The 26,904-nt window shown below is 33.8% G+C and overlaps 1 protein-coding gene across 2 annotated transcripts in view; it reads right to left on the reverse strand.

Moving 5' to 3' along the window:
* Positions 1–26,904, reverse strand: part of ALCAM (activated leukocyte cell adhesion molecule) — a 192,077-nt gene that overhangs the window by 50,747 nt on the left and 114,426 nt on the right. For both annotated transcript variants that reach the window (XM_045540368.1, XM_045540367.1), the window contains exon 2: positions 2,206–2,306. In XM_045540368.1, coding sequence (XP_045396324.1) covers positions 2,206–2,306 — 101 coding nt within the window. The remainder of the gene's footprint in view (positions 1–2,205; positions 2,307–26,904) is intronic.

Genomic DNA, 26,904 nt, shown 5'->3' on the forward strand with positions numbered 1-26,904 from the left:
GCTTTCTTTGGGCTTTCTATGCAGTAATTAATTGATTTAACAGTTCTAACAACGCTGTAAGTTAAAGTTACAATATTAGCCTCGTTTATAGATTTGACCATGGAGGTACAGTTTGGTTAAATAACTTCCCGTTATTTAAATCTCAGCAGAGTGGAAATTTGAGCTCAGCAGCCTGGCTTCAGTATGATTGCACTGTACCTCTCTCTTGACAGCCATTAGAGACCTATTCTGTACCAGGCACTGTGGTGGCTGCTGGTGAACAGGTGGCAGGAGTGGAGCTGAGAGGAGGGACCCGGGAGATGGGCTCTCCATTCATAGGGATTTACAGTGTGATCCCAGAGAAACTAGGCCTTCCCTCCTCCATGTTTGCTTCCTTTTATTTTTTTCCAAACCTTCACCTTGTCTTTCAGGTGATTACATTAAACTAAAGCATGTATACTATTCCTACAAATCAAGACTGACTTGAGAGCACATACGTATCTCATCAATTTATTGCTGAAGCTTTCTGCCTAACAATCAATTTGAAAATTGTCATTTTTGCTTGGTCTCCAGTACTACTGTGCCAGTTCGGTTAAGGTGAAAATTACTGCCTGGGTTATAGCTAGAATTTTCTATGATTGCAAGAGTTTCTTGCCACTTGATTCCATTTACTTTGGTAGGAAATTTGATTTAACAGGTGAATTATGTGGTAATCTTCCAGGCCCTTGGAATTTTGGGAGTGCTAGTAGACTTTTTCCTTATAAGTCTTAACTTCAAATTTCCACGTTTATAGAAAACTGGAACTAGTTCAAAATTACCTCCAGGGAACTGGATAACAGGAGGAGAGTGCAGAGAAGTGCTGTGCTGCTTTGCAACCTTTCTTTCCTGTAATTTTCCACTCACATAAGAATGGTGTGGTTAGGAGTTTACAGCCTCGCAGACATAATAGCTCACATTGTCAAGCCACTACCACATGGCAAGTACTAGGTAAGTATTTTGATATGAATTACTTCATGTAACCTCACAACACCAATGAGGAGAATATAATTATCTCATTGCATAGATGAGAAAAGAGGGGTTAATTCACGTGTGCAGAATCCCACAATGAGTATATGGTTGAATCTATTGGTCTGACTTCAGAACCCACATTTTAAAAGATTATGTTAGACCATCCCTTGAGTGCAAGTTTAAGCACATTTCTTAGAGTGCATTCTTCAGAATGTTTGTTCTTGGAGATATTTGAGGAAAAAAGTTGTGTGGCCAAATAAACCTAAGAAATGAATCAAACTGTGGCCCTCGGATAATTCATAATGTATCCTAACGTATGAAAGGCTCTCAGAAGTGTTACAGTAAAGAAACTTCATAAATTATTTGACCACCAAATTCTTTCCCTCTGCAAATATCTTTTTTAACATTTCAAGGATCTAGGGAAACTTTGCTATTGTGTCCAGGGAAACATATATCTACTTGAAGCTTGCAAACTGCCATTAGTTTCCCGTAGTCCAGCATTGGGAAATTGTACTACACAGATACTTTTCATTAATTTTGGTAATTAAACTAAGACACTTTATCAGCCAAAGCTACCTAGCCATTCCACATGCACCTACGAGGATCTCTACCCTCCATTCCAGACCCATCTGAGAAAAATAAGATTTTTTCTCCACACCTGAGAAAAATAAAATTTTGTTATCTGCAAGAAATGTGAATAAAATTGACAATGTTAAATGTGAAAAATAAACCCTACAACATCAACACGGTTTCAGGGCTAAACACCACAAACAAGTTTGTAATGCTGATGACTAATTCCCAATGACTATCTAAGGGCTCTGGCTTCTGATATATCTTGCCTTTACAATAGCCATATCAAACAGAAAACCTGAGTAAGTGGAGAAAGGTTGTCATCTTCCACTGAGCTCTGTCCTATAATCTGCTGATTATATTCTGGAACTGTGCCTTTTTCTCTACCTCTAACACTTAAGGTTGAGTCTTTCAGACTAATATGATCTAAGAATTACGTGTTTGTTGGCCGTATTTTAAAATAGCATTTGTTATGTAAGACATGAATTATTTTTTGACATATTCGACACATTAATTTTACCTTCGTACATTTATACCCCCAGTTCACCATTGCCATTAAGTTAATTTGAAATTCGCATTTACTTACAGAAAGAATTTTATTTAAAAAACCCGAGGAAATTAACCAAGTCCAAGGTAGGTCAAACTTACATATTTCCATTTGCCAAACATGAGAGTCTGAGGTACATCGAGTCGGCAAGGCATAATAATGGTATCTCCATATGCTGTATTTACAGTGTACCCTCCGAGGCCTTTAGATAAAAGGAAAAAGAGGAGACAAGAAGAGAGAAAGAGAGAGAATTTTAAGTGTTTTCTTAAAGTGACCAGGTAAATAACTTAAATTCAAGATGCATGTCTTAATAAAGATTATCTATTATAGTTTCATTTTAAATGACACACAAAAGATATGAAACTAGAACATATTTTCTATTTAAATATTAACAGATCTTATTTAGGTACTAATCTTTGAATAGCACACAATTCAAATTTATAGGATCCCTCCCCCCTCAATTTTACCGGGGAATAGATAGGTAATGTATTCCAAAAGAACATAGTGGAATCTGAGGGTAGATTATCTTTTTCACTACATTTCATAGAAATGTGGAACTATAAAAAGATTAATATGTTTAAAATCCTCAAGGCTAGCTCTAAATATATTTGTATTTTTCATTTGAAAATATTATTAAATTTATCTTCTGGAAAATTTTAAAAACTATTAAAAACTGAGAACTAATATATATGTCAGACCACAATTGAATTTTATTTACAAGTGGAAGGTGAACATCAAGTGGTTTATTTTATAGTAGTATAAGTTAAAATACTAATTTTAATTTTGCATAAAATGTCAACAGGGTAAGAATTTACAGTATGAACATTCTTCATAAAGTGTTGTTTACAACGTGATTACCTGCATTTTGGGGAGATAATATAATTTAAACCACAATTTGTTAGTAGAGTACAGAAAACTTCCTGGTCTTATCTACCTCTTTACTGAGAAAAAATACACATGATAAATAATTAAAATGTGGAAAAAATTAATTTTTGCATGTGACTATAAAATGCTATTCAAATCTGGATGTACTCATGAGGGTTTAAAAAAACTCAGGCACTTAAATTGACATTATTACTCAGGAAACATCTCAGATTTTTAAACCTTATTTTGTTTGCAATAGTCCTTAAACTTTAGAACTTTTACAATTAAATATCTATTAAGGTATGTCATAATTGGATACAGAGTGGGAAGGGGCTGTTTTAAACAGTAAAGAAAAAAATAAACAAATGATATTTTGTCCACCAGGTGGTGCTAAAATGCAAAGCTAAGGCAATCCGCAACACACAAATAAAACCATTTTATGACTTTCTGAAGAAATAGGACTGGGTGGATATCATTTTTCATTGTTTTCCATCAATCACAGTGTATACAAAGTTTCATATAGGAATAAAAATCATTAACTTCAGTAAAAAAAAAGTAATAAAATTCCCATTTTAAAATGCTGTCAATTGAGGAAACCACTCCTTTAAATATTGGAACAAAATCATAATAGAGAACACACATTTCCAAGTAAATATGCAGCCTAATAACTAATTTTCAGTATTTTTAACATTGTTAAGATACAGAATACAATATATAAGAAATGAGAATATGTCTTCACTTGCTCTTTGGGACATGGGGATTACTTAAAATTCCTTATCAGATGTTCAGTACCATAACAAAAAATTACCTCAATAATCTTTAAATTGTCTTGTATTCTCCATACTGTAATGATAATCCCTTTTAACTTCAAGTCATTGAAAAGCATAATACTGTAAATGAACAAATTTTCCTCTTCAGTCTTGTTAAAATAAAAATAATGGGGATCTAGACATGTGATTGCAGACATGCAAACCAATAACGTTTAGGAAATTGCTCTATTGCACATTACAGTGCTTGTTTTCTGTGATGTTTGGCTTCCATATGTGGAATTTCTACCACGTATTTTGAAACTCATTCATACACTACACAGGTGCAGCTCTGCCCAGCCAAGGAAATCATTTTGTGATTTCCTATTTTGTTTTTTTCATCTTTTATAGCAAGGCACTTGAATATGTAATAATTTTGAGATGATCCATCTCTATACCTTAAATTACAGCAGGACATGCACCTCTAATCATCTCCTATCATTTTAAAATACACCTTCCTTTGAAAACTGACAATTCTTCCATGGTTGGCCAAGGGTAAAAACCGTTTACAGAGCTTGGGCACCAATGAGGTGAATCCTTTGCCAGGTAAAGGGAAATAAAAGAAAATTCCTTTTCCAAAAAATTTAATGCTTTGCCCTTTCTCACAAACCATTTTTCTTTTCTCTTCCCTATAGAAATTTAATGTGCTATATATACATCAAATTTTATGACAGGTTTTAAAGCTGTATGAATTTCAAGTACATAGTGTATTAGCATGATGAAAGCACAATTACAACAGGGAGGGGACCATATATATTTTTTATCTTTGTATCTCCAGGAACAATGCCTAGCATTTAATGGGTATCTAATAAAATGATTTCTCATTTAAATGCTATGGAGTCCTTTGGATTATAATAACATCTTTGACAATCAGAGATGAGTTGACAACACCAGAACTTTGAGAAGTCTCAATCCTACCATATACTCTAAAGGCTGTCATATGTTACCCTTGGTGTGCAGAAAACCTGGATTTTGTTTTTGGACCATGGTCTCTGTCTTGAGGAGAAACAAATAAAAAGGAAACACAGGAGTTCATAGATGGAACTAGTAGAGAGAACATTTCCCCCCTTACCTTTAAGAGAAATTGAGGATTACTTTTGGTCCCTGATTTGAACATGATACTATGAAATTCTCCCTTCCCCTACTTGCGATGACCTTAAAGCAAAAGCTGTTTTTTAGAGTATTTGAAAATTTATGGATTGTGTCTTTTAATGACAGCTCCAAATTCAAAATCAGTCAGGATGGAACTCTGAAGAGTAGCACAAATACAAGGGAAAAAAGACCCCTGACAAGAATGAGGGCAGTAGGTAAAAAGCCAACAGTTTAGGTGCCTGAACAGTGTTCCACCGGCCTAGGGAAGAACAGATGATAATAAGTTGGATGGCATTGGAAGACATAATTGTAGTTATTTTAGAATTGATTTTCAAGTTTGTTGTAATTATCAATTTCCCTTTTCTGGTAAGTGTATATTGACTCCCAAGTTCATCTGATAGAAGGACTGATATCTTGCATCTGTGGAACAGCTAACATTTCTAATACCCACTTTATTTCTGATCAAGTGGCTACAAAGACTACCATGATTTGGTGATGAATTACATACTAATTACTAAATATATCTTAATCTTTGAGATGAAGAGCCAAAGAGACCCAAAGTGCCTGTCAACCCAAATGATTTCTGTTTATACTTTTCATAGGAGAAAAAGCTTTTTTATCTTTGAATTGGCAAGTCTGAAAATTGAGTTCAGCTTACTAGAATTCCCCTGCAATTTTCTCCCTGTAATATTAGTTGGTTAAATTATTCATGGTTTTGTAGCTTACAGATTATTGCACTATTGAAAATATAGAATTCCTATAATGTCCTTCCTCAAAGTGGCTAAATGTGGAATGTAAACCAAATGTGTACGTGAATTTGTGTGTGGTATGTGTTATGTCTCCGTGTATAAGCACAGGTTGTAAGAAACTTTCAATTGGGCTAGAACCTTCTGTATTAAATGTGTTCTATAAATTTAAGACATTTTTATGACTTATTATTACTGTTGCTATCAAAATGTCCTGACACAAAATAAAGTATAAAAATATTTCATATTTGAGAAGCAATGTGTAATTATTTAAGCATTTTAAAATAAAGGGTTATTAAACAAAGGTAAAGAGCAATGGAATTAGAAAGGCTACATAGATGAAGTAAATGGAAATACAGTGGGGTAAGCACAGGATAAGAACAATCTCTTGGCAGAGTAATTTTGACATAGAGACTTAGGCCACTGACTGTAAAATACAAGCTAGTTATACTCAGGCATTTTGTATAGCAAATGATTTAAAAGAGGCTCTGAAAACAGATTTTGGTACAATTTTGAAGTTAGGTAAATACTTTTTATTTCTAATTAAAAAAAGGTAATTTTGGCCATATTGGTGATGAATTCTTTTTCTGTACAAACTATTAATAATTTTCAAGTTCAGAGGAATTCTCTTTGCATCACTGGCATATGGACATTTGAATTGAGGTAGATTAAAGTTCAGACTCTGCTACCACATTTCAAGCAGAAGAATAGCAAATAGTATAGAACATAGAATGAGAATTAGAGTCTACTTTTACATGCTGTAATTTAGCATATTTAATTGTTATTTATTGCACTAATACTTTTTACTTATTATCATTAATATTTATTATCATCCTTAAAAGCCTTTTGAGCTATGTAGTTCTGCTGGATGCTATAAAAGGGTTAATTGCAATTACAATGGACTCAGATATTATGACATTACAGTTTCACAAAGTTTTAGAGAGTCTTATTTGAACAAATGAACTGTTGGGGAGGAGGTAGGTATAAATGAGAAATTAAAAATTATTTTCAAATTTATTTGACTAATTTTGAAAGACAAACATACTAATACTCCTATTTGCCTCATAATGAATAAGGATATCTACAACTCTAACTGAAACATGTAAATATTTTGTAATATCAGTTTACAGCAGTGTTTCTCAACCTGGTCACTATGGACACATTGGGCTGAATAAATCTTTATTGTGAGAGGGCTGTTCTGTGTATTTTAGGATGTTTAGCAGCATCCCTGTCTCTACTCATTAGACGACAGCACCACTTGTCCCCCTGTTATGACACCAAAAAGTCTCCAGACATGACGCATGTCCCTTGGGAGGCAAAATTGCACCCCCCAACCCTACCCAGTTGAGAATCACTGGTTTAAACCTTCAACTCTTGGCTTCTTATAGTCAATAAAACTGTGGTTTCCAATAAAGGGATTTTAAGCAAAATTGAATCATAGTGTAAGACTAATCACTGAATACAAGCAGAGGGATAGAGGAAAAAATGGTACCTAATCCCTGGTTATTACCAAATTTGTTTCCCTCACAGAAACATCTTATATTAAACTGCAACAAGGGGATTGATTCCTGACTTTAGGAATTGGATTCCCAATCTCTTTACAAAAATGACAAAGGTATTTTGTTTTAGCAAATCTACTTCATGTACCACAATCCAGGACAAATTATACATTCTATATAAGTACATATACTAAGCTTTCTAAGCTTTCATATTACATAAGTTTTATTTAACATAATAAAATATCATAGTTCTACTGAGAGAGTGGAATATGTGTCTTTAAAGTGCCTTCTAAGCTTGACTTTTTATGATTCAATCATGCAGAGTTATCTTATCTCACAATTCCTCCCATACTTTATTCCACAAACAAAAGTTTAAGATTTTTGTCAAGGTCATGAGATATATAAAGTAAGCCGTTTGTGTATGTGTGTGAGATACAAGTGGTATAAGCAATTTGGAATGGATGGTGGATAGCAGAAGACATCTGATGAAAGCTAATGTCATTTTGCAAAACAGAGAGAAGAGTTTGTTCCTTCCCCTCTTTTTCTTCATTAATTTTCCTTCAAAAAACTTTAGCACTTGGAGGCCAGGTTGAGTATTTGGTGCATCTGAATTGTTTAAAATTCACTTTCTGCATTAACTTTCATAAGTGTTATATATTATAATGTAGGTATAATTGAGTAATACCTACAAATAAGAAAAATAGTAATTCTTCCTTTCTCTTTCCTTTACCACTTCCTACAATTTCATAAGTTCATTACATTAGGCATTCTAGATAAATGGTTGGGCCACTGGAATAATCTTTATAGAGAAAATGACCACCTCACTAAATTATAAACTACAGCTAGTACCCAGGGTTATGTTTTAAGATATGTACTCTTTATTTCACTTTAAAATTTGGTATCTCATAATGTTCTAAATATTTATCTTTTCATTAGACAATGAAATAATCCATATTGTTTCAATGTTATAATCCATATTACGTTACAGAAAGATCTACACAAGCAATAAAGTTTAAAAAATACAGTATCAGTATTTGCATTGCTGTGCTGAAAATTACCTTTTTGATTTAACATTACCTGATAGTTCATTATACTACAAGTATGGAATGATCTATGAAGCTGGATAAGTCAGAATTTCTCCCAATTAGTTTATGCTTTACCCCATCTCTACCTCATTTTTTTTTATTTCAGAATATTATGGGGTACAAAGGTTTTGGTTACATGAAGTGCTTTTGTGCAGTTTGAGTCAAAGTTATAAGTATATCCATCACCTAGCTCATGTGCATTGTACCTGTTAGGTGTGAATTTACCCATCCTTTCCTCCCTGATCCCCCTTGCTTGATTTCCCTTGAATTTTACTACCATATGTGCACATGAGTGTCAATCCATTAGTTCCAATTTTAGTAGTGAGTACATGAGGTGTTTGTTTTTCCATTCTTACAATACTTCTCTTAAAAGGGTGGTCTCCAGTTCCACCCAGGTTGTTATAAAAGGTATTAGTTCACCAATTTTTATGGCTGAGTAGTACTCCATGGTATACATATACCACATTTTATTGATCCATTCATGTATTAATAGGCATTTGGGTTGTTTCCATATCTTTGCAATTATGAATTGTGCTGCTACAAACATTTGAGTGCAAGTGTCTTTTTTTATAAAATGTCTTTTTTTCATTTGGGTAAATACCTAGTAGTGGGAATGCTGAATGAAACGGTAGGTCTAGTTTAAGTTCTTTGGGGTATGTCTATGCTACTTTCGATAGAGGTTGTACTAGTTTGCAGTCCCACCAGCAGTGTATAAGTGTTCCTTTCTCTCCCCATCCATGCCAGCATCTGTTGTTTTGGAACCTTTGTATAAAAGCCATTCTCACTTGAGTGAGGTGATATCTCATTGTGCTTTTGACTTGCATTTCCCTGATGATTAGAGACTTGAGTATTTTTTCGTATGTTTATTGGTCATTAGCTTCTTTTTAAAAGCTTCTATTCATGTCTTTTGCCCACTTTTTGATGGGGTTGTTTTGTGTTTTCTTGTTGATTCACTTGATTTCTTTGTAGATTCTGGTTATTAGCCTTTTATCAGATTTTTAGAGTTCCTGGGGCCCATTCACTTTGGATGAATTTCTACATATTCTTTTATGTCTCTCTCAAAAATCATCTAGTTTTACATTCAGTCATGTATTGAGTAGTTATGGAACACTTACTATAGGCAAAGTTTTAGGTGTGCTTTGTGGAGGAAATATATAAATACAATACCAAGGCCTTTTCTTTAAAGAACAAAATAGGATTAGTATAAGGTACTTAATGGGTAAACTAAGTGTTGTGGTATAGCATAGAAAACAATCCCAGCAATGAGACTGAGGATATTGGTCAAGGCTTCTTGGAGGAAATTTCATTTGGCCTGAACACTGAATTAAGGTTTCTATAGATAGGAAGATAGGGACTACCTCACAGGAAGAGTGCATGAGAGACACTGAGTAATGCTTAGTTTTCTCTCTTAGGGAAAACCCATTTTTTTAATTATAATATTTTCTACAGAGATTCTCTTCATGAGGATCATGTCCTAAGACTGGCAGTTTTCCCACATTCATACATGAACATAAAATTTCTCTAATAAAATGTAATAAAATGTTAGATCTCTTTACTCTCATCATCAACAATAGCACCCTTTTGGGGCCACTTTAAAATTATAAGCACAAATCTTATCTAGAAATGATCAAAAAGCAACAGAATTGATTTAAGTTACAAACCCTTAATTTTATTTTTGAGAGGTGCTTCATGAATTTTAAATTAGAAAATATGCAAATTCTATTGCGCTTATTAGAATTTCTTAGCTTGGGATACATCAATGAACTTTAAGGCATTTATGGAGTCCTATAAAATTATATTTAAAAATTGTGGTGTAATGAAAGGTTTGTTTTTATAGAGAAAGGATTCAAAGATTTCATCAGACTGTCAAAGGTGACCTTAAATAAAAAGCAAAAGTTTAAGGTTCAATCTAAATTGAATAGAACTTATGGAAGCACAATTTGTTGGTATCAGCTTTTAAAATGCTAATAGCATCCTCTAAGCCAGCAATATCACTGCTGAGAATCTACCCTACAAAAGTTTTTGCATATATGCACAAATGATTATATCCAAAGATAAAATGGTATTATTTTGAATACTGAAAAATTGGAGGAATCTAAATATTCACTTTTACGGGAATACTATGGGAATACTAAAATGGAGTATATATCCACACAATACTCTTCAAAAACTCATTGGAAAAAAGTGTGAGACAAATATACTGTGTTTATTTTTTAAAATATATATTTTCGCATTTAAAAAAATTGTATCATTCATTCATTCCTTTATTCACTGACTACTATCTACTCCGGGCTACGTGATGTTGTAGGGTGAGGAATGCAGCAGTGATTAAAAAAATACTGCTCTCACGTAGAGTGGAAATTCTAGAAAGACATATTTATTCATGTATTTAAAAGTTTAATTTTGTTTTTAAAGAGGGAGAAATTATCAGTTTAGTTCCTCCACTATTCTGCAAGGTATTTGAGGGCAAGGCCTACATTTTACTCATTTTGAAAGTCTTTGCAGCACCATCAAGGTTGCAGTAGCTCAATGATCATGAGTAAACTAAAGCCCCACTGGTACTACATTGGTAAATCTCTAAAAGATCGATTTGCTCCCCTCATTTCTCTGCATTTAACATTACAGAAACAATATACTATCCTTTGAAATTGTAGGGAATACAGCTACAGATGGGAAGAGATTAGATTTTCTAATCTAAATTCCTGTGTATTTAGATTAGAAATTAGTATCTTAAAATTGTCCCCCCAAAAAGCTATTTTTGCTTTAAAATGTAAAAAAGATTTTAATGAAATATAATATATATGCAAAAAAGCACACAGATCTAGACTTACATTTAAAATGTTACTAAAGCACTGGGTTTTAGAGTTTCTTTGGCAACTATTCTCACATTCTTTTTTTCTGAAGAGACTGAGATTCCCACATACTTGACCCACAATGGGATTCCTGTGTTACCAAGGCATCATTCCTAAGTGATGAGTGTTGACTAGATTATGGGGTCTTTGCCAACATGCCGAGGCACAGGTCTAAGTGGTGACAAATATACAAAGAAAGTCTTAAAAACACCTCATGCTCTATGTGTGTGTGGGGAGGATAAACTGAACCAAAAAAAAATCTAGATTATTTTTATATAAGAAGAATAATAGTATGTATTTTATTTTAGATTTTCACAATGAAGAAGAATAAATAGGAAAAATGTTTAAGCATGTTTTTGTTTGTAGTATATATTTTGCTCATTATAAAATTTAAAAACATTTGGGTAATTAATAATTTATGTTAATGAAGTTCATAAAATTGACTACTTTCTACTATCATACTTGTCCTAGGACTTGAGGCTGTGTCTTTAAGGTGCTCATATAAGAAGAGTCTTCCACTCAATTAGTCAATATAATAAAATAATCAGCAAAGTAGGATTTTCCTTCTGCTCCCTTCTACCCTGATTTAATTTCTCCAATTAGTTCTTACATTGTCTGTATCTAGATCCTGAGCACTTTGTTTGGGAATTACCTTAACCAAAGAGGTGGCTGAAAGAAACTAATATTTGAACATTCCTCCAGGTTAAAGTAATGCAAAGGAAAGATGAATACATGGGCTCCATTGTTCTGAACATTTTCTGAGCATAAAAGTCCAGGTTTAACTATTTAAGAGTATCAGTTCTATTTAAATGAAGAAAAATTATGCTTTCCTCTGCATTTTACCATGTAAGTTGCATTGAATTTGTGAATACAATTCAATTATTTTAGCAAGGAGAAGAATGTACTATATTCATGAGAACATTATCAACAGGAAAGCAGGCATAATGCTTCACAAAAGACCTTAATTGAATCATCTGAAGTAATGGGAACTTTTGGAATTTAGACTAGAGTCAATCTTCAGACAGAGTTCTTACTTACTGTGACATTATTAAATTTGTTTTCTGCAAATTGTTTAATGTCATGACAACACAAAGATCTCTTGATTTGAGAAAATCAAAGCTGTCATTGATAATACTCTCAAATTCCAAAACAAGAAATTTCTAATAGTTGTAATATTCCTCTTCATAATGCCTTAGAAAAAATATATCACAAAGATTTTTAGCCAATAAGATCATCATTGTTTTCCCAGAAAGCATCTGTTAATAACAGCTTGCACTAATTGTATTGCTTTAGCTTTTAAAGTAATATTCAATGGCATTAGAATTACAGACTCAGAAAATTTTATGTTATAATTGAGGTAGTGAATTACCAGGGATAACAAGTGAATTATTAGGGCCACTAAATGAGCAGAGTAGTAGATTTCTGCTTCTGTATTGGTTGAGAGATCTTGTCCAGTATGCTAGCTTCCGGTATATTCCAGATTAAGTATTTAACTTGATACTGAAAAATGTTTATATCAGTTGAAACAGCTTTCTGCTTTTTTCTTCACATGAATTCCAATTAGTATTGCCTATGTCTCCTGAGGCTATAGATTTGTACAATCAAACATGGTAAGTAATAAAGGTTAAAAAGCTATTTAATAGGTTTTTCCACATATTTGGTGCAGCTTGCTGGCTGATTTCTGAGACTTAGATTTGTGTAAATTCCATGCTTTTAATTGACAGCTCCCTGGAGGGGTTGCAATATAAGTTAAGGTCATAGGAAGAAAATTATGGCTTTCTATGGTATTTTTCCCTTTCTTTAAGAACTGAAGTCAGCTTATTATAAGATATAGTTTTCTACCTTTGAGGAAACAGGAGAGAGAGGAACATTTGTCCAAGATAATTTTTTGGAGGGGTGGGAGGTGACAAGGTTTTGCTCTGTCACCCAGGGAAGTATGCAGTGGCATCATTATAGCTCACTGCAACCTCAAACTCCTAGGCTCAAGCAGTCCTCCTACCTCAGTCTCCCGAGAAGCTGGGACTACAGGCACATGCTACCACTCCTGGCTAATTTTTTCTATTTTTGGTACAGACGGAGACTTGCTCTTGCTCAGGCTGGTCTCGAACTCCTGAGCTCAAGCAATCCTCCCACCTCGGCCTCCCAGAGTGCTAGGATTACAGGTGTGAGCCTCTGCACCTGGCCCAAGATAAATTTCTGAAAGAGATTAAAAGCACAGGAAAGATAAAATTTAAAAATAAAACAGTTTCACACACTTGGAAAATCCGCATAATCTATTATATGAAGATGAAAATCACCTTTCTGCCTTAAGAAATCTTGTGTCACCTCAAGGACCCAGTGACATGGACTGCCACCCCATTATAGATGGCCCACAGTGGGAGCTCAGCATGATAACTCTGGAACATACGAACTCAGAGAGACATACTGACATCTATTAATATTTTAACAATAACTTTTCATGTGTGCCGTTTTTCCTGTCAGTCATTATTTTTAATTGATGAGTGGGAGGCAAGGTGGGAAAAAGAACAAGATAATTTAGGAAGGTAATGAGTAGAGATGAGAAATATAGGAAGCTGTATTGAAAAGTAATTTTATCATTTCTAAGGATATAAAAATCTGCACCTGAAGTTGTCTCCAGGTTTGAAACTTTTCCTTATTCCCAAAGATTTTAACTCTTTGAAAACTTCATCTTATAGCCACAGAGGCCAATTATAATTTCAAAATGTCTCACATTTATGCTATAATTTGGGAAATGGTTTAATGACCCCCTCTCTAGAAGAATTTATGGAAGATGAGCTATCATGGACAAGGTAGTAAAATAAAAACAAAAATACTGAGGAAAAAAAGTTCTTACAGAGCCAGCCAGGAAGATGGCTCTTCTGTAGACTCTGATTATGCTTGAGCATGTGAATAGTGTCATTAAACACAATACATGAGCACCTCTCCTGAGAATGTGTCTGCACTCGGTTGGTTTTCCATGCTTGTTAACGGTTGCATCATATCTCACCTACCTATGCTTCACATTTTCACATCCTTAATGAAGCATCAATTAAATAAATACTTTATCTTCCTTGCTTAAAATTTAGGAAAAATAAATATATTTGTGAAGTGTAGGGGACATGAAAATGGACCTTACAGACCCTCAACTGCTGGGAACATAACTTACCAAGGACCCAACTGCTATATTCTATCACGAGGATTGGCCTAAGATCACACTTTTCACCAGCTGTTTCCAATTAATAACTGAGTGCAACAGGGATACTTAAGCAGACAAGTTTCTTACAGACAAGGGACTCCTATGAAGGCTGACTGTGGCTCTAGAACATCCTGACTAACCTTTGTTAGATGGCATGACAGTCTAGGATGCTTTAATCCAACCTTCTGGCTCCCTTACTTTCACTTGGTATCATATTTACTTTGCAGTCTGATGATTTTCCCAGCCCTCCATCTCCCTCCTTATTTTTTTCTCATGTATGTGTTTCCCTTAATATAATCTTTGTGTGTTAAATCCATTTTGACATCTGCTTCTCAGAGGAGCCTAACACCTGAGGGAAATTAGGCAGAACATAATTATATTGACCCTCTGACATTAGTAGACTATCAAATTCCAGAAAATTAGGATTTCAGTATAGATGTAGTTAAAAATACCACCACTTTGATTTAGTAGAAGGTTACCCAAATTAAAAATAATAAACTAAATACACAAAAAATTCACTCCAAATGGACAAAAGGCTTAAATGTAAGACTAGAAACCATAAAACTCATAGAAGAAAACATAGAGCAATAGCTCTTTGACATCGATCTTGGCAATGATATTTTGGATATGACACCAAAAGTACAGGCAACAAAAACAAAACCAAACAAGTAGGACTACATCAAAATAAAAAGTTTCTATACAGTGAAGGAAACCACCAATGAAATGAAAAGGCAACCTAGGGATTGGGAGAAAATATTTGCCAACCATATATCTGATAAGGGTTAATAGTTAATATATAAAATAAATAAAGAAGTCATACAATTTAATAACAAAAAAGAAGAAAAAAGAAGATTAAAAAATGGTCAAAGAACCTAGATAGACACTTTTCCAAAGAAGACAATTAGCCCAACAGGTAGCTGAAAATGTGTTTCAACATCACATCAGGGAAATGTAAATCAAAACCACAATAAAATATCACTTCACCTCTATTAGAATGGCTCTTATCAAAAAAATAAGAAACAAGTGTTGGCAAGAATGTGTAAAAAAGGAAATCCTTGTACACTGTTGGTGGGAATAATTGATAGAGCCATTATGAAAAACAGTATGAAGATCCCTCAAAATGTTAAAAATTAAACTACTATATGATCCAGCAATCCAACTTCTGGGTATATACCCCAAAGAAAGGAAATCAGTACTCAGAGAGATATCTGAGTGCGCATGCACACACATATACACACACACAATGGAATGTTATTCAGCCTCAAGAAAGGAGATCCTGATATTTGTGACAACACAGATGAACCCAAAAGACGTTATACTAACTGTAATAAGCCACATGAAGAAAGGCAAATGCTGCATGATCTTACTTACACTGGAATCTAAAACTATCAAATACATAGAAACAAAGAGGAGGATGGCGGTTACCAAGAGCAGGGAGATGGGAGAATGAGTAGATGTTGGTCAAAGGGTACAAAGTTTCAGTTATGAGGGATGAATAAGATTAAAGATCTAAAGCAAAGCATTATGACAGTTATAATAATAATATATTGTGTACTGGAAATTTGCTAAGAGTAGATTTCAGGCACTTTTATCACACACACAAGAAGTGGTAACTATGTGAGGAGATGGATATGTTGATTTGCTTGTATGTAGTAATCAGTTCACAATGTGTACATATTTCAAAACATATACAATAGAAAATAAATTAAATAGACCTAAAACACATTAGAGCAATAACACTACTAGTGGATATTTTTATGTTTTACAATTTGCAGTATTCTTTTATATACAATGTACATTTTTGTATTTGGGCTTCACAAAATTCCTGTGTAATGAGCAAAGAAATCTGTATGATGAATACATATTTTTGTACTTCACTTTACTAATAAGACATTGTTTGCCCTGCAAAGTCAAGAATCTAAGCCAACATCACCAAGCCAGTACGTGACGGAACTAAAGCTCAAAATGAATTCTCAAATCAAGTCCAATTCTCATCCTTACTATGATATACAGAAAGTGATTCCATGTTCTTATTTTATTTTATATTGTAGACAATTAAAGAATATTGTTTGCAAAGTATTAAAATGCTTTCTATATTTAGACATAAATATTTTTAAAGATATATATGTTAGAAGGACTGGAAAGAAAATAAATTAATGTATTTTAACACTTCTCTCTCAATAGGATACAATGCAGCAAATGAGCATCTATTGCCAGGAAATACAAGTCTTGTCCATGGCAGCTCATCTAATTTGCAAAATAAAATAGAAAATCATAAATATCCAAGGATATGGGCATCTTTTAGGTCAGGAACCAGAGGTCTAATAAGGCTCTTTAACGTAGACAAAGCATTTGGGAAACAGGCAGAGTAGCCCTTTATGCATTTCTAACTCATACAACAGTAGAGATAGCACAGCAGACCTCTGACAAAAATGTACTGAATGACTGAAGTGACAAGGTTGGGATTCATCCATGTCTTTCCAACTTCTCAACCTGAGTCTTTACTCTCCACCAAAAATATTTTTCATAATCATGACTTTCACATGAGTTGAAAATTTATGTCTATTCAAAAACTTGCACAAGTATGTTCATAGAAGTTTTATTCATAACTGCCAAAGCGTGGAAGCAACCAAGATGGCATTCAATAGGTGAATGGATAAACAAACTCTAACACATCCAGACAATGGACTATTATTAAGCAATAAAAAGAAATGAGCTATCAAGCCATGAAAAAGATACGAAGGAACCTTAAATGCATATTGCTCAGTGAAAGAAGTCAATTTGAAAAGACTAACTACTATATGATTCTAACTACATGACATTCTGGGAAAGGCAAAACTATGGAGAGAGTAAAAGATCAGCAGTTTCCAGAAATTTAAAGGAGGGAGGAAGGGATAAATAGATGGAGCACAGTAAATTATTAGGTAGTGAAATATTCTGATACAAATAATGGTGTATTAACAATATTAAATATTTGTAAAAACCCATAAAATATACATCACAAAGAAGGAAACCTAATGTAAACTATGAACTTCAGTTAATAAATAATGTATCAATGTTGGCTCATCAATTGTAACAAATGTATTGTATTAATGAAAGGTGTTAATAATAGAAGAAACTGGGTGGGGGTGGAGTGTAGAAGGAATATATAGGAACTCTACTTTCTGCTGAATTTTTCTATAAACCTAGAAAAGATATGAATAGTCTATCAATTAAAAACAATTAATACACATAATTTCTTCAGTCTATAGAATACATTCTGTATTTAAACAGTCCCACCTAAATTCGCTTGGTATAGGCGGAGCAAAGAACTTTAAAATCTTCAAGGACAAAGCTTTGGCATCCATCAATAAAGGTGATCCCAGTCTGGGCAGCTGAATCCCCAGGCAGATCTCAGCAGGTGCTGACTTGCCAACAGCACCAAAACCTCTGATGAACAGCGTCCTGGGTGGCTGAGCTGCAGTTCAGCAATTGCTGCTTTATGATTATATTTCTCACATATTCCTAATTCCACTGAGGTGCTAATACATTTGGTTCACCTTTCCATTTAAAAGAGACAATGCCTTTGATAATTTGTTCATGTTAACTGCTTAGGGAGATAATGACACTCAAAATTCCCCTAAATGAATATTATGTTATTACCTCTATGGGTCTGCTATTTTTAACCACTTTAAAAGATAATAGTGTCATTTAGGTTAAAAAAAAGTTCACCATTCCTACACATTAAAAGAAAAACAAGTTATAAAGTTGAGCACTAAGAGTCCTAGCAGGGCTTCAGACTACATCATGTATTTTGTTTATGAATCTCATTTTGTTATGAATCTGTAAGTGAAAGAATTCTTAAAAGTTTCCCCCAGGAAGTAATTAATTGGGAACCGAACACACAAACCAAATAGAAAAGACTGAAATATTTTGACTGTGTCACTGCCTGAAAATCCAATGGTAATTTTCAAGTTAGTTCCCTCTTGTGTCCTACAAAAATATGCCATAAGTGTGTGTTCTTCAGCTAGAATTCTACCTCTCTGTGAATATATAACAGGTGATAAGAATATCTCTGGAATCAATTTAAAATGTTTTCTTCTTTTTGTTTTTTGAATTGCAGGAAACCTCAACATACAAATATGATTGTTGGTACATGCTCAATCAACAAGTATGTATTAAATATCTCTTAGATAATTTGCATGACTTCAGGGAGTTTGTTATTTAGAAATCCATAGATTTGAACCTCTAATTTTAAAATCTGAAAGCTATTCTACAAAGAAAATTTCCAACACAGCATCTTACCTAACAGTCACCAAGGCAAACACATATGCTCAACAAAAATAATTGATATAATTGTACTTCAAAAAATATCATTAGGGAAATTTGCTATTCATTATAAAACCTTTGTAGCTAGAAGACAATTTATGATGATGTATATGGCAAATAAAATAATCTATTGAAAATGGAAAAAGTGAATGTATCTGAAAAATAGACTGCAGTAAGTATGAGTTAAACATTTATCCAATATTGTTGATATAATCAAGAAACTATAAAAGATATATGCTAAACATCAAGAGCCACAGGTTTTAATAAGTTATTTTTTATTGACCTGTATTAAACATTCCTGATATTTTTTCTAAGAATTTTTTTCTATAAAGTTTTAAAAATCTAATTTCCTTAATCTAATAGACTGATTCACATTAATTCAGATAAATTGAACATAAAGCTATTGATTGGCTAAAATACGCCAGACACTATATTCATGCTGGATATAGAACCATAAATAAGTTATCTCTTCCAAGGAGGTTAAAATCTAGAAGACAGAAATGAAACACAACTGGTGGCAAACCATAATAGTTAAGGCATGGTCTGTGGACTCAAACGGCCTGCGTCTGAATCAAACTTTGCTATTAATAAGCTTGGTGACCTACAGTGAGTTACTTAACCAATGTGTATTCACGTTTTCCAGCTATAAAACTGATCACAATAATACTATCAAGCTCACAGTGTTATGTTGAATATAATAAATTAATATGTATAAGTTGCTTTAAAAGGTGCTTTTCATATAGTAAGTGCTCAATAAATGTTAGCTATTTTATCTCTCTGGCTTTTACTTGCTGGAATAATAGAGTTTATATGTGAAATGTTGTGGAAGCACAGGAGGGATTACTGAATAGGTTTGAGAAGGCTTTTTCCAAGATAGACATTTATATTGAATCTTCACAGATGAGAATTTCTTCAAGTGAAAAGAAGAATGAAAGAAACTCCAAGCAAAAGAAAGGCCAGAGTAAAGGCATAATCTTGTTCAACCAGTGTGGCTGAGGTTTTAGAGGATGTGAGAGGAGGTGGAAGGAAATGCAAATGGAAAGGAAGCTTTGGGGTTATACTCTGAAAGCCTTAAATAATAGCTTAAAGAATTTGCACTTTATTTTGTAAAGAATGTGGAGGCAATAAAAAGCTTTTTGGTATAAGTATGGCAGTGAAGTGGTTAGATTTTTACTACTGAAAATTATTTTTGGCAGCAGTATGGAGGCAAATCAGCTAAGAAGGAACTCAGAGAAGGTAAACCTGTCAGAAAGCTAAAATGTTTAGGAGGTTATGTACTCAGTGAAATAGGCCAGTTGGAAGAAAGAGTAGGCGCAGTGAAAAGGAGACAGGAGACATTTCCAAAGTGGAATTGATATGAGCTTCAGTAAGTTTGCTGCATCCTGTCACCACAAAGTTCACCTTTCCCAACGCAGCTAAGTATATGGCTCATGTGAAAAACAGCTAATATCCAGTCTCTGTAGAAGCATATCATATAGTATGTGTGACATCATACACTTACTAGATAAATAGGAAGGCTGTCTTTTTGTGTTAGCTCTTTGGAAAAGCTTGAGACTAAATAAGTAGAACAGTCCAAAGCAAATATTAACTCTAATGGTGTTAGGTGCCTGGATTTCTAAACGCGAATTGTTAATGCAAAATGCAATTTGGCTTTAACACATGCAAGCCCTTGTTGCTATACTCCATAAACTACAGAAAGAGAAAAACCCAAAGCTGGAATGTAAACAGTCCTACAGAAATATTGCTGTTTGCTTTTTTTAAGCTTTGTGCTTACCAATTAGAGCTTTGACAAAGAAAGTGCAAAAATGAAATGTTAATAAAAAGGCCTGGAATATTGTGCTTTTCGGTCACTACTCATTTTTCTTTTTTAGAGCCATTTCTGAATTCATCTGATAGTCCAGAAGTGTTTCTGAAAACACTGATGAGTGGATTGAGAACCTCATGCAAAACTCTAATATAAACTACAAAGCCACTGTGCCATTATTGTTTAAATACTCCAATTCAAGGTGATAGTGTGACCAAAGACTATGGCTGCTAACCTCAGTTACTAGTGAATTTCAGTTTTGATTTTATTCACAATGCCTTTCTTATACAGGGAAACAGCGGAAAATATTGTTTATATATCTTTCAAATATCTCTTTCAAAAATTATTGGTAACTGGGAGCTAGCAGTCTCTGGTGTTCCTCTCTTTTTTTTCCCAGTTGCACAAAAGAGTAATTGAGCAAACTGTGCTCTGGTCTGCTGGGAAGTCAATCAATCCGACCAACCTGCAGCTGCCTTGCTGAAGGCCTTTCTCCTATTCACCATTCATTTGCTTCTCTGTACTCTCCTCAAATGCCCCAAGTCTGGGAAATGATTTCCAAAAGCATGACCTCAAGCCCTGAGGATCATGGACTCTAAATCATTGTGACCTTCATTTCCTGGACCTCAGTTTGTTTATGTATAATATGATATAACAAACACAAGGCTTAACCATTCTAGGATTCACATTCCCCAATGTGAGAAAAGCACACAGTTAATTTTCAGATGGGATTTGAAGCCCTGTTACTATTATGTCTAGACTGGCAAAAAGAGACTGTCAGATTTTTTATTTTCATTTTATAATTTAATTTACTGTTGGAGTTGTCAATGAATATTTTAGTAATTTGACATTGAACAAACTTTGATTTTGGTTTCTAATTCTGTACTGATGAGTGTTTTTAGCTATAACTTGAGTTTGCTTTAGATTGGTTACCACTAACACTTAAAATTGTTTATTACATTGCCTCAGCATGTAATCTATTTTTCAGTATTGGCATGTACCATATTTTATATCTTTCCAATGCTACTGTCATAATAAGCTTGTGAGTTTAGAAGCCACGTTGCAGAAAATTCTGATCCAAGCATAGTATCATTTTGTTTAAATAGGAAACAAAATGAATTAATATTATTTTATCTTAATTACTTCCATTACGGATAATAAAAAATTAACTGCTTTTCAAAATTAGAGTAATATTTCATGTATTTGGGATCATTCAGATATGATTTTCTAGGTATTTGAGATTTAGCATCTTATGTACTGTATGGAAATTTATTTTAAAATTCTTTTAGATAGAAAACATTTGGATCATGTTGCATACTCTTCTGATGTCAAATCAAATTATATGACAAAATAACATTTATACAGTGCTTAAAATGTACTTTCCAAGTACATCATTTCTTAAACCAAATATTCAGAATGTAAATAAATCTCTCCTTGATAACTCAGTTATTTCAATAAGCATGTACTATGCTAGAATCCAGTGATCATCTCAGGAATCGTTGGAGTGATTAAATTTATTTGCCAATCTACTAGACAGCCCCACCCCCAACAGTATTTTGAAACTCCTGTTTCGTTTGAAATGATTTATCTTTCCACTCACTATTGCTGTCAGTTGTCAGTCACTCCTGCTAATAACAACAGCTCACATTGGCACAGCACCTCAAGCCTACAAAGCACTTTCCCATACATTGCTCTATTTTGTAATTGTCTCATAGTCCCTTCCCAATTTGCCACTAAAGTGCCAAGCCTTTGAACACGTGATAATCAAACATAAAAAGAGATTCTATTTAAAGAGTAAACAGTCTCTGAGAGAGGGGCCCAAGGAGTAGCCTTAAGAATAAGGTTTAGTTCATGGACTTCAGCATTTATTTTGGCCGCTCAGAACCTTTTGTTTCCCAGCTTCTTGGCTGGGCTCTGAGTGGTTGAGGTTAGCAGATAAGAAGACTCTGGCACTATGAAATATTTCTACTATTGTGCTTTTATAAGGAAATGTCTAGTAATTCCAAGATGTACATTAGAATCAGAAATGATCTTAGAGTTTATTTAATACAGGTCACTCTTCATATAACTAAAGAGCCTAAGGACCAGAGAGTTCTAAGCATTAAAGACAGAATTGAATTAAGAAAACACCTCTGCTGACTCTCAATCCAATATTCTTTTTATTAACACCCCATCATTCACTGGCTCTAACTAGTCTTGGTATTTTAAAGATACTGAGTTTTTGGAAGTTTGGTGCAAGTGATACGAATTAGAGAGAATATATTTCAAGTGCACGTACTATGTCACGCAATGAAGCATGTAATAGAAAGATTACCTTTCCCATTATCAAATTATAAATGTCAGGATTTTCTCCATAGTCGCTGAAGTTGAAGAGGAAATATTTTAAAGGAGAGACTGGTTTTTAAAACGTCATCTAAATACCCAATACAAACAAATCTTCCATCTTAAAAATACAAAATCTTTAAAAAAAAGCGGAAAAAAAAGAAGGGAGGAATAGAGTGTAGGTGGTTAGGGAAGGAAAGAGGAAGGGAAAAAGGAAGGATGAAAAGAAGGAAGGAGAACTAGAAAAGTTAGTCAATTTTTTGCATGTTCATATTAAGAAAGTATGGCAATTTTTGGTGTTTCAATAGTTTTCTCCCATCTCAATATAAGCTATAATTAGTTTGTGGTTAAATCAGCATAGATATTTTAATTGAGCATTCTGACAGCAAGGCAAGGGGGATTAAATTAGTCACTTCTAACTGGTGTTGTTACTTAAAAAAACCTATTACTATTCTTCCCAAATACTTCATTTAAAACTAACTAACATAATTAATACCAAACATTTTGGTGCCAGCTTTGACTTTATATCTTATTCTTTTAGGGGATTGAGAGTAAGAAGAAAACAGTTGTCTATTACAATTTTTAGTGCATTCTCTCGTTCATCAAATGATCACACTAGAACAGAAGGAAAATGGAGCAAGTACCTTGAGGTTATAATATTTTATTTTAATGAAACACATAATGAAATAAAACTAGTCTATATATCTCACTTTATCAAAGTCAGATTTTTAGCTCTTTATTATCTGACAACTTTGCAACATGTTTATACTTAACAAACAAACAAAATAAAGTGAAGGAGTTTTCCCCTTAGTTAAAAAAAAATTGGCTTGGATATTTGAAAATTTATTCTCATGTCATAGCCATGATGATTCACATCTTTAACATTGGGAGTAGAATTCGGGAAAAGAAATTCTATTGTCAAATAACGTGGAAACTGTGGTGATAAATCTAGTATAACATTTGAGAAACAAATTGGCAGATTTTACCTGGTATGAGCCCTAAACCAAACTGATAATGAGGACCCTGAGTGTCTGTATGAGAGAAGTCAATCTACTTCCCACTGACCTTCTACATATATGTTCTGAAAACCAAGTGGTTCTTAGGTAAAGTAATCTGAAATAAGAAAAGACAGCAGATACTATATTAGTTAAGAGAGAACAGTATTCATCAAGGGTACAGCAATCCTAAAATCCCAATTGTAAAAAGTAGTTCTCCCTGGGGATTCCTAGAGTTAATTGGAAACCGGGTGAGGGAGAACGTAGAAGAAAGGGGTAGCCGTATTTCAACTCAGATCATTTTCGGTAAGCTGTCTGTTCTCTCTAGAAATCACATCAGCTTTCCACCAGAGTACCATGAGAAAATGTCTTTGGATCTGTTTGCTGTCCCTGTTAATGTTTACCCTACTTAATCATTTGCAGTTAAACTTGATAGACCAATTACATCAAACAACTACCTCTCCACCTCCAGCAGATTTTAATCAATGAACAGAAATGAATTTGTATGTAGAAGGATAAACGTGAACTGACTTATAGAGCACATTTTTAAGGCACAAAATATTTCTTTTCTCTAGCAAGATAGGATTAAAGAATTCTTCTATACATGATTGGAAATAAAACCATATTAACGTTGTATGGGTTTTTTGGTCTGGAATTTGGAAGGAGTTAATGAAACAAACCTTACTACTGGGCATAGTTACTAAACTGGCAATTTTATAGTATGAAAAATCCACATAATTTCTACATTCTTTTTTTACTAAAATTTAACATTCTAGTGTAATCTTTTGTTTTAATTGGTAATTCGATTACCAATTTTTGGTCTCCTTTGACCTAAAGTCACTTGTTCTTAGAAGGGTATGAAACAAATGTACATTTAAAATTATTTTCTAGTTCTTAGATATTGAAGATATGGGGTCTTTACAGGGCATTGAAAATTCTACTTTGCTTGGGTATTTACAGTGATTTAGACATTATTTCTATTTTATTGGTACATTTTTAAAGCTTTCATGAACTCAGAAGGTATCTAGTGATATTGTACTGTTGCAATTTATTTCTGTTCATTTATCTAAAGAAAGGCGAGATAAGTTGTGTTTTTCCTATTGCTGAACAAATACATCATTTTGAACATGTATCACTATAATAAACAAAGCTCTGAAAGGCATTAATATTCATGTAACTTATTGGAGAAATTATTTCATTCTATTTTAGCAATTTGCGATGGAATTAAATCTACTGGAATAATACTAAAGGTATTATACAATATCTCATATTGCATTCTCCAATCTCATAACACAATAGAAATTTAGTAAGGGACTGTGGGAGGCTGAGGCAGGAGGATCGCTTAAGGTCAGGAGTTTAAGACTAGCCTGGGCAACAGGGAGACCCCATCTCTACAAAAAGTAAAAAAAATAGCCAGGTGTAGTGGCGTGCGCCTGTAGTCTCAGCTACTCAGGGAAGATGGCTTGAGCCCAGGAGTTTGTGGTTACAGTGGGCTATGACGGATGAGGCCACTGCACTCAGGCAACAGAGTAAGACCCTGTCTCAGAAAAGAAAAGGAAAAAATAAGAGAAAGCAAAAAGAAAATTTAGCAAGGGATAATCTTAATTGTAAATTTTTTATTTGAACTTTTGTTTCATTAATGGATTATTGTGTGTCCATGAGGTTTTTACATTGGAGGGCTTTAGTAGTTTCCTTAAGCCATTGTTTCTCTTGAAGAGTGGAGCTCTAAGCACAAAATTTGAAGTATGACATGAAGCAGAACACTCCTAGAATCTTCACCAATGGAACAAAACTAATATCTTCTGTCACACTGGCCCACCCAATATCAAGATAGGTAAAAGTATATTATATTAATACTGGCCGGGTGAGGTGGCTCATGCCTGTAGTCCTAGCCCTCCGGGAGGCGGAGACGGGTGGATCGCTGCAGGTCAGGAGTTCGAGACCAGCCTGAGCAAGACCCCATTTCTACTAAAAATAGAAGTAAAAATTATCTGAACAACTAAAAATATATATAGAAAAAATTAGCCGGGCATGGTGGCGCATGCCTGTAGTCCCAGCTACTCAGGAGGCTGATGCAGTGGGATCGCTTAAGCCCAGGAGTTTGAGGTTGCTGTGAGCTAGGCTGACGCCACGGCACTCACTCTAGTCCGGGCAACAAAGTGAGACTCTGTCTCAAAAAAAAAAAAAAAAAACCAGGTATATTATATTAATAAAGAGATAATTAAAACATACACACATTTGACAGAATGACAAACATAACATGATGTGAACAAGTTTATCAAACTTAAGACAAATTGTATTGTCATTTTTCTTTTCTAGTGTTTAAACCCGAGTGCTGAATTTCTTAGCACAGTATTCACACATTTGCTTTTTCAAAAAAAACTTCCCAGTTATGCTGATGTTTCACATTTTAATTTGTGTGACCACAAAGTACAGAGGCAATATATTGTAGGGAGTGAGAAAAAAAAAACAAACAAACAAAGGTTTAGTACTCAAATGGTTTGGTTTTGAATTCTTAACACCATGACTTCTCAGTTGTATAACCTTGAATATATTTAACCTCTATATTTAACCTTCATACCTCTCTACTTTACAAACTGTAAAATGGGGACAATTGTACCTACCTTTCAGTACTAAGTAGATAATGAATGTAGGCTATCAGTCACCCTGGACCACATTAGGTACTCCACAAAGTATAGTCCAATCTTCCTTTTCAAACAGTAAGAGCCAAGAAATTCTTGTTGGGGAACATATGGGTTCAGTGACTAAATCTTCCAAATGAAAACTTGGGACATAGTCTACCAAGTATGAATGCACTTACAGTGACAGCAGGATAGAATATTTGAAACTACAAATGTCAATGCAAAACCTTGATGGGTGTTTATCAGACCATGAGAAATGTAGACATCATGAAAGCATCCAAGCACATTTATTTTTAAAGAAATTTTATGTGCTAACAATCCTTGCTCTTTTCATTAAAAAAAAAAAATATGGAGGCTAACTAGAGCACAACACATATCCAGGAAGGAATTTTCTCTGAAGAAATTACATGCATTATACATTTCATGTTATAGTAAATTGTAGTGGTGGTCAATTTGGAAATATACACAAATATAAAGAGGAAAAGAACTTAAAAGAAATTTCTTATCATCTTGAATGGCTAGGGAGGGCGTTTTTTTCCTATTCCACCCTCCCCATCTATTTAATGTCTAGAAAGAAATCATTTTTTATCTT

Source organism: Lemur catta, chromosome 1 (assembly GCF_020740605.2).
Source record: "Lemur catta isolate mLemCat1 chromosome 1, mLemCat1.pri, whole genome shotgun sequence".
Classification (NCBI taxonomy): Eukaryota; Metazoa; Chordata; class Mammalia; order Primates; family Lemuridae; genus Lemur; species Lemur catta.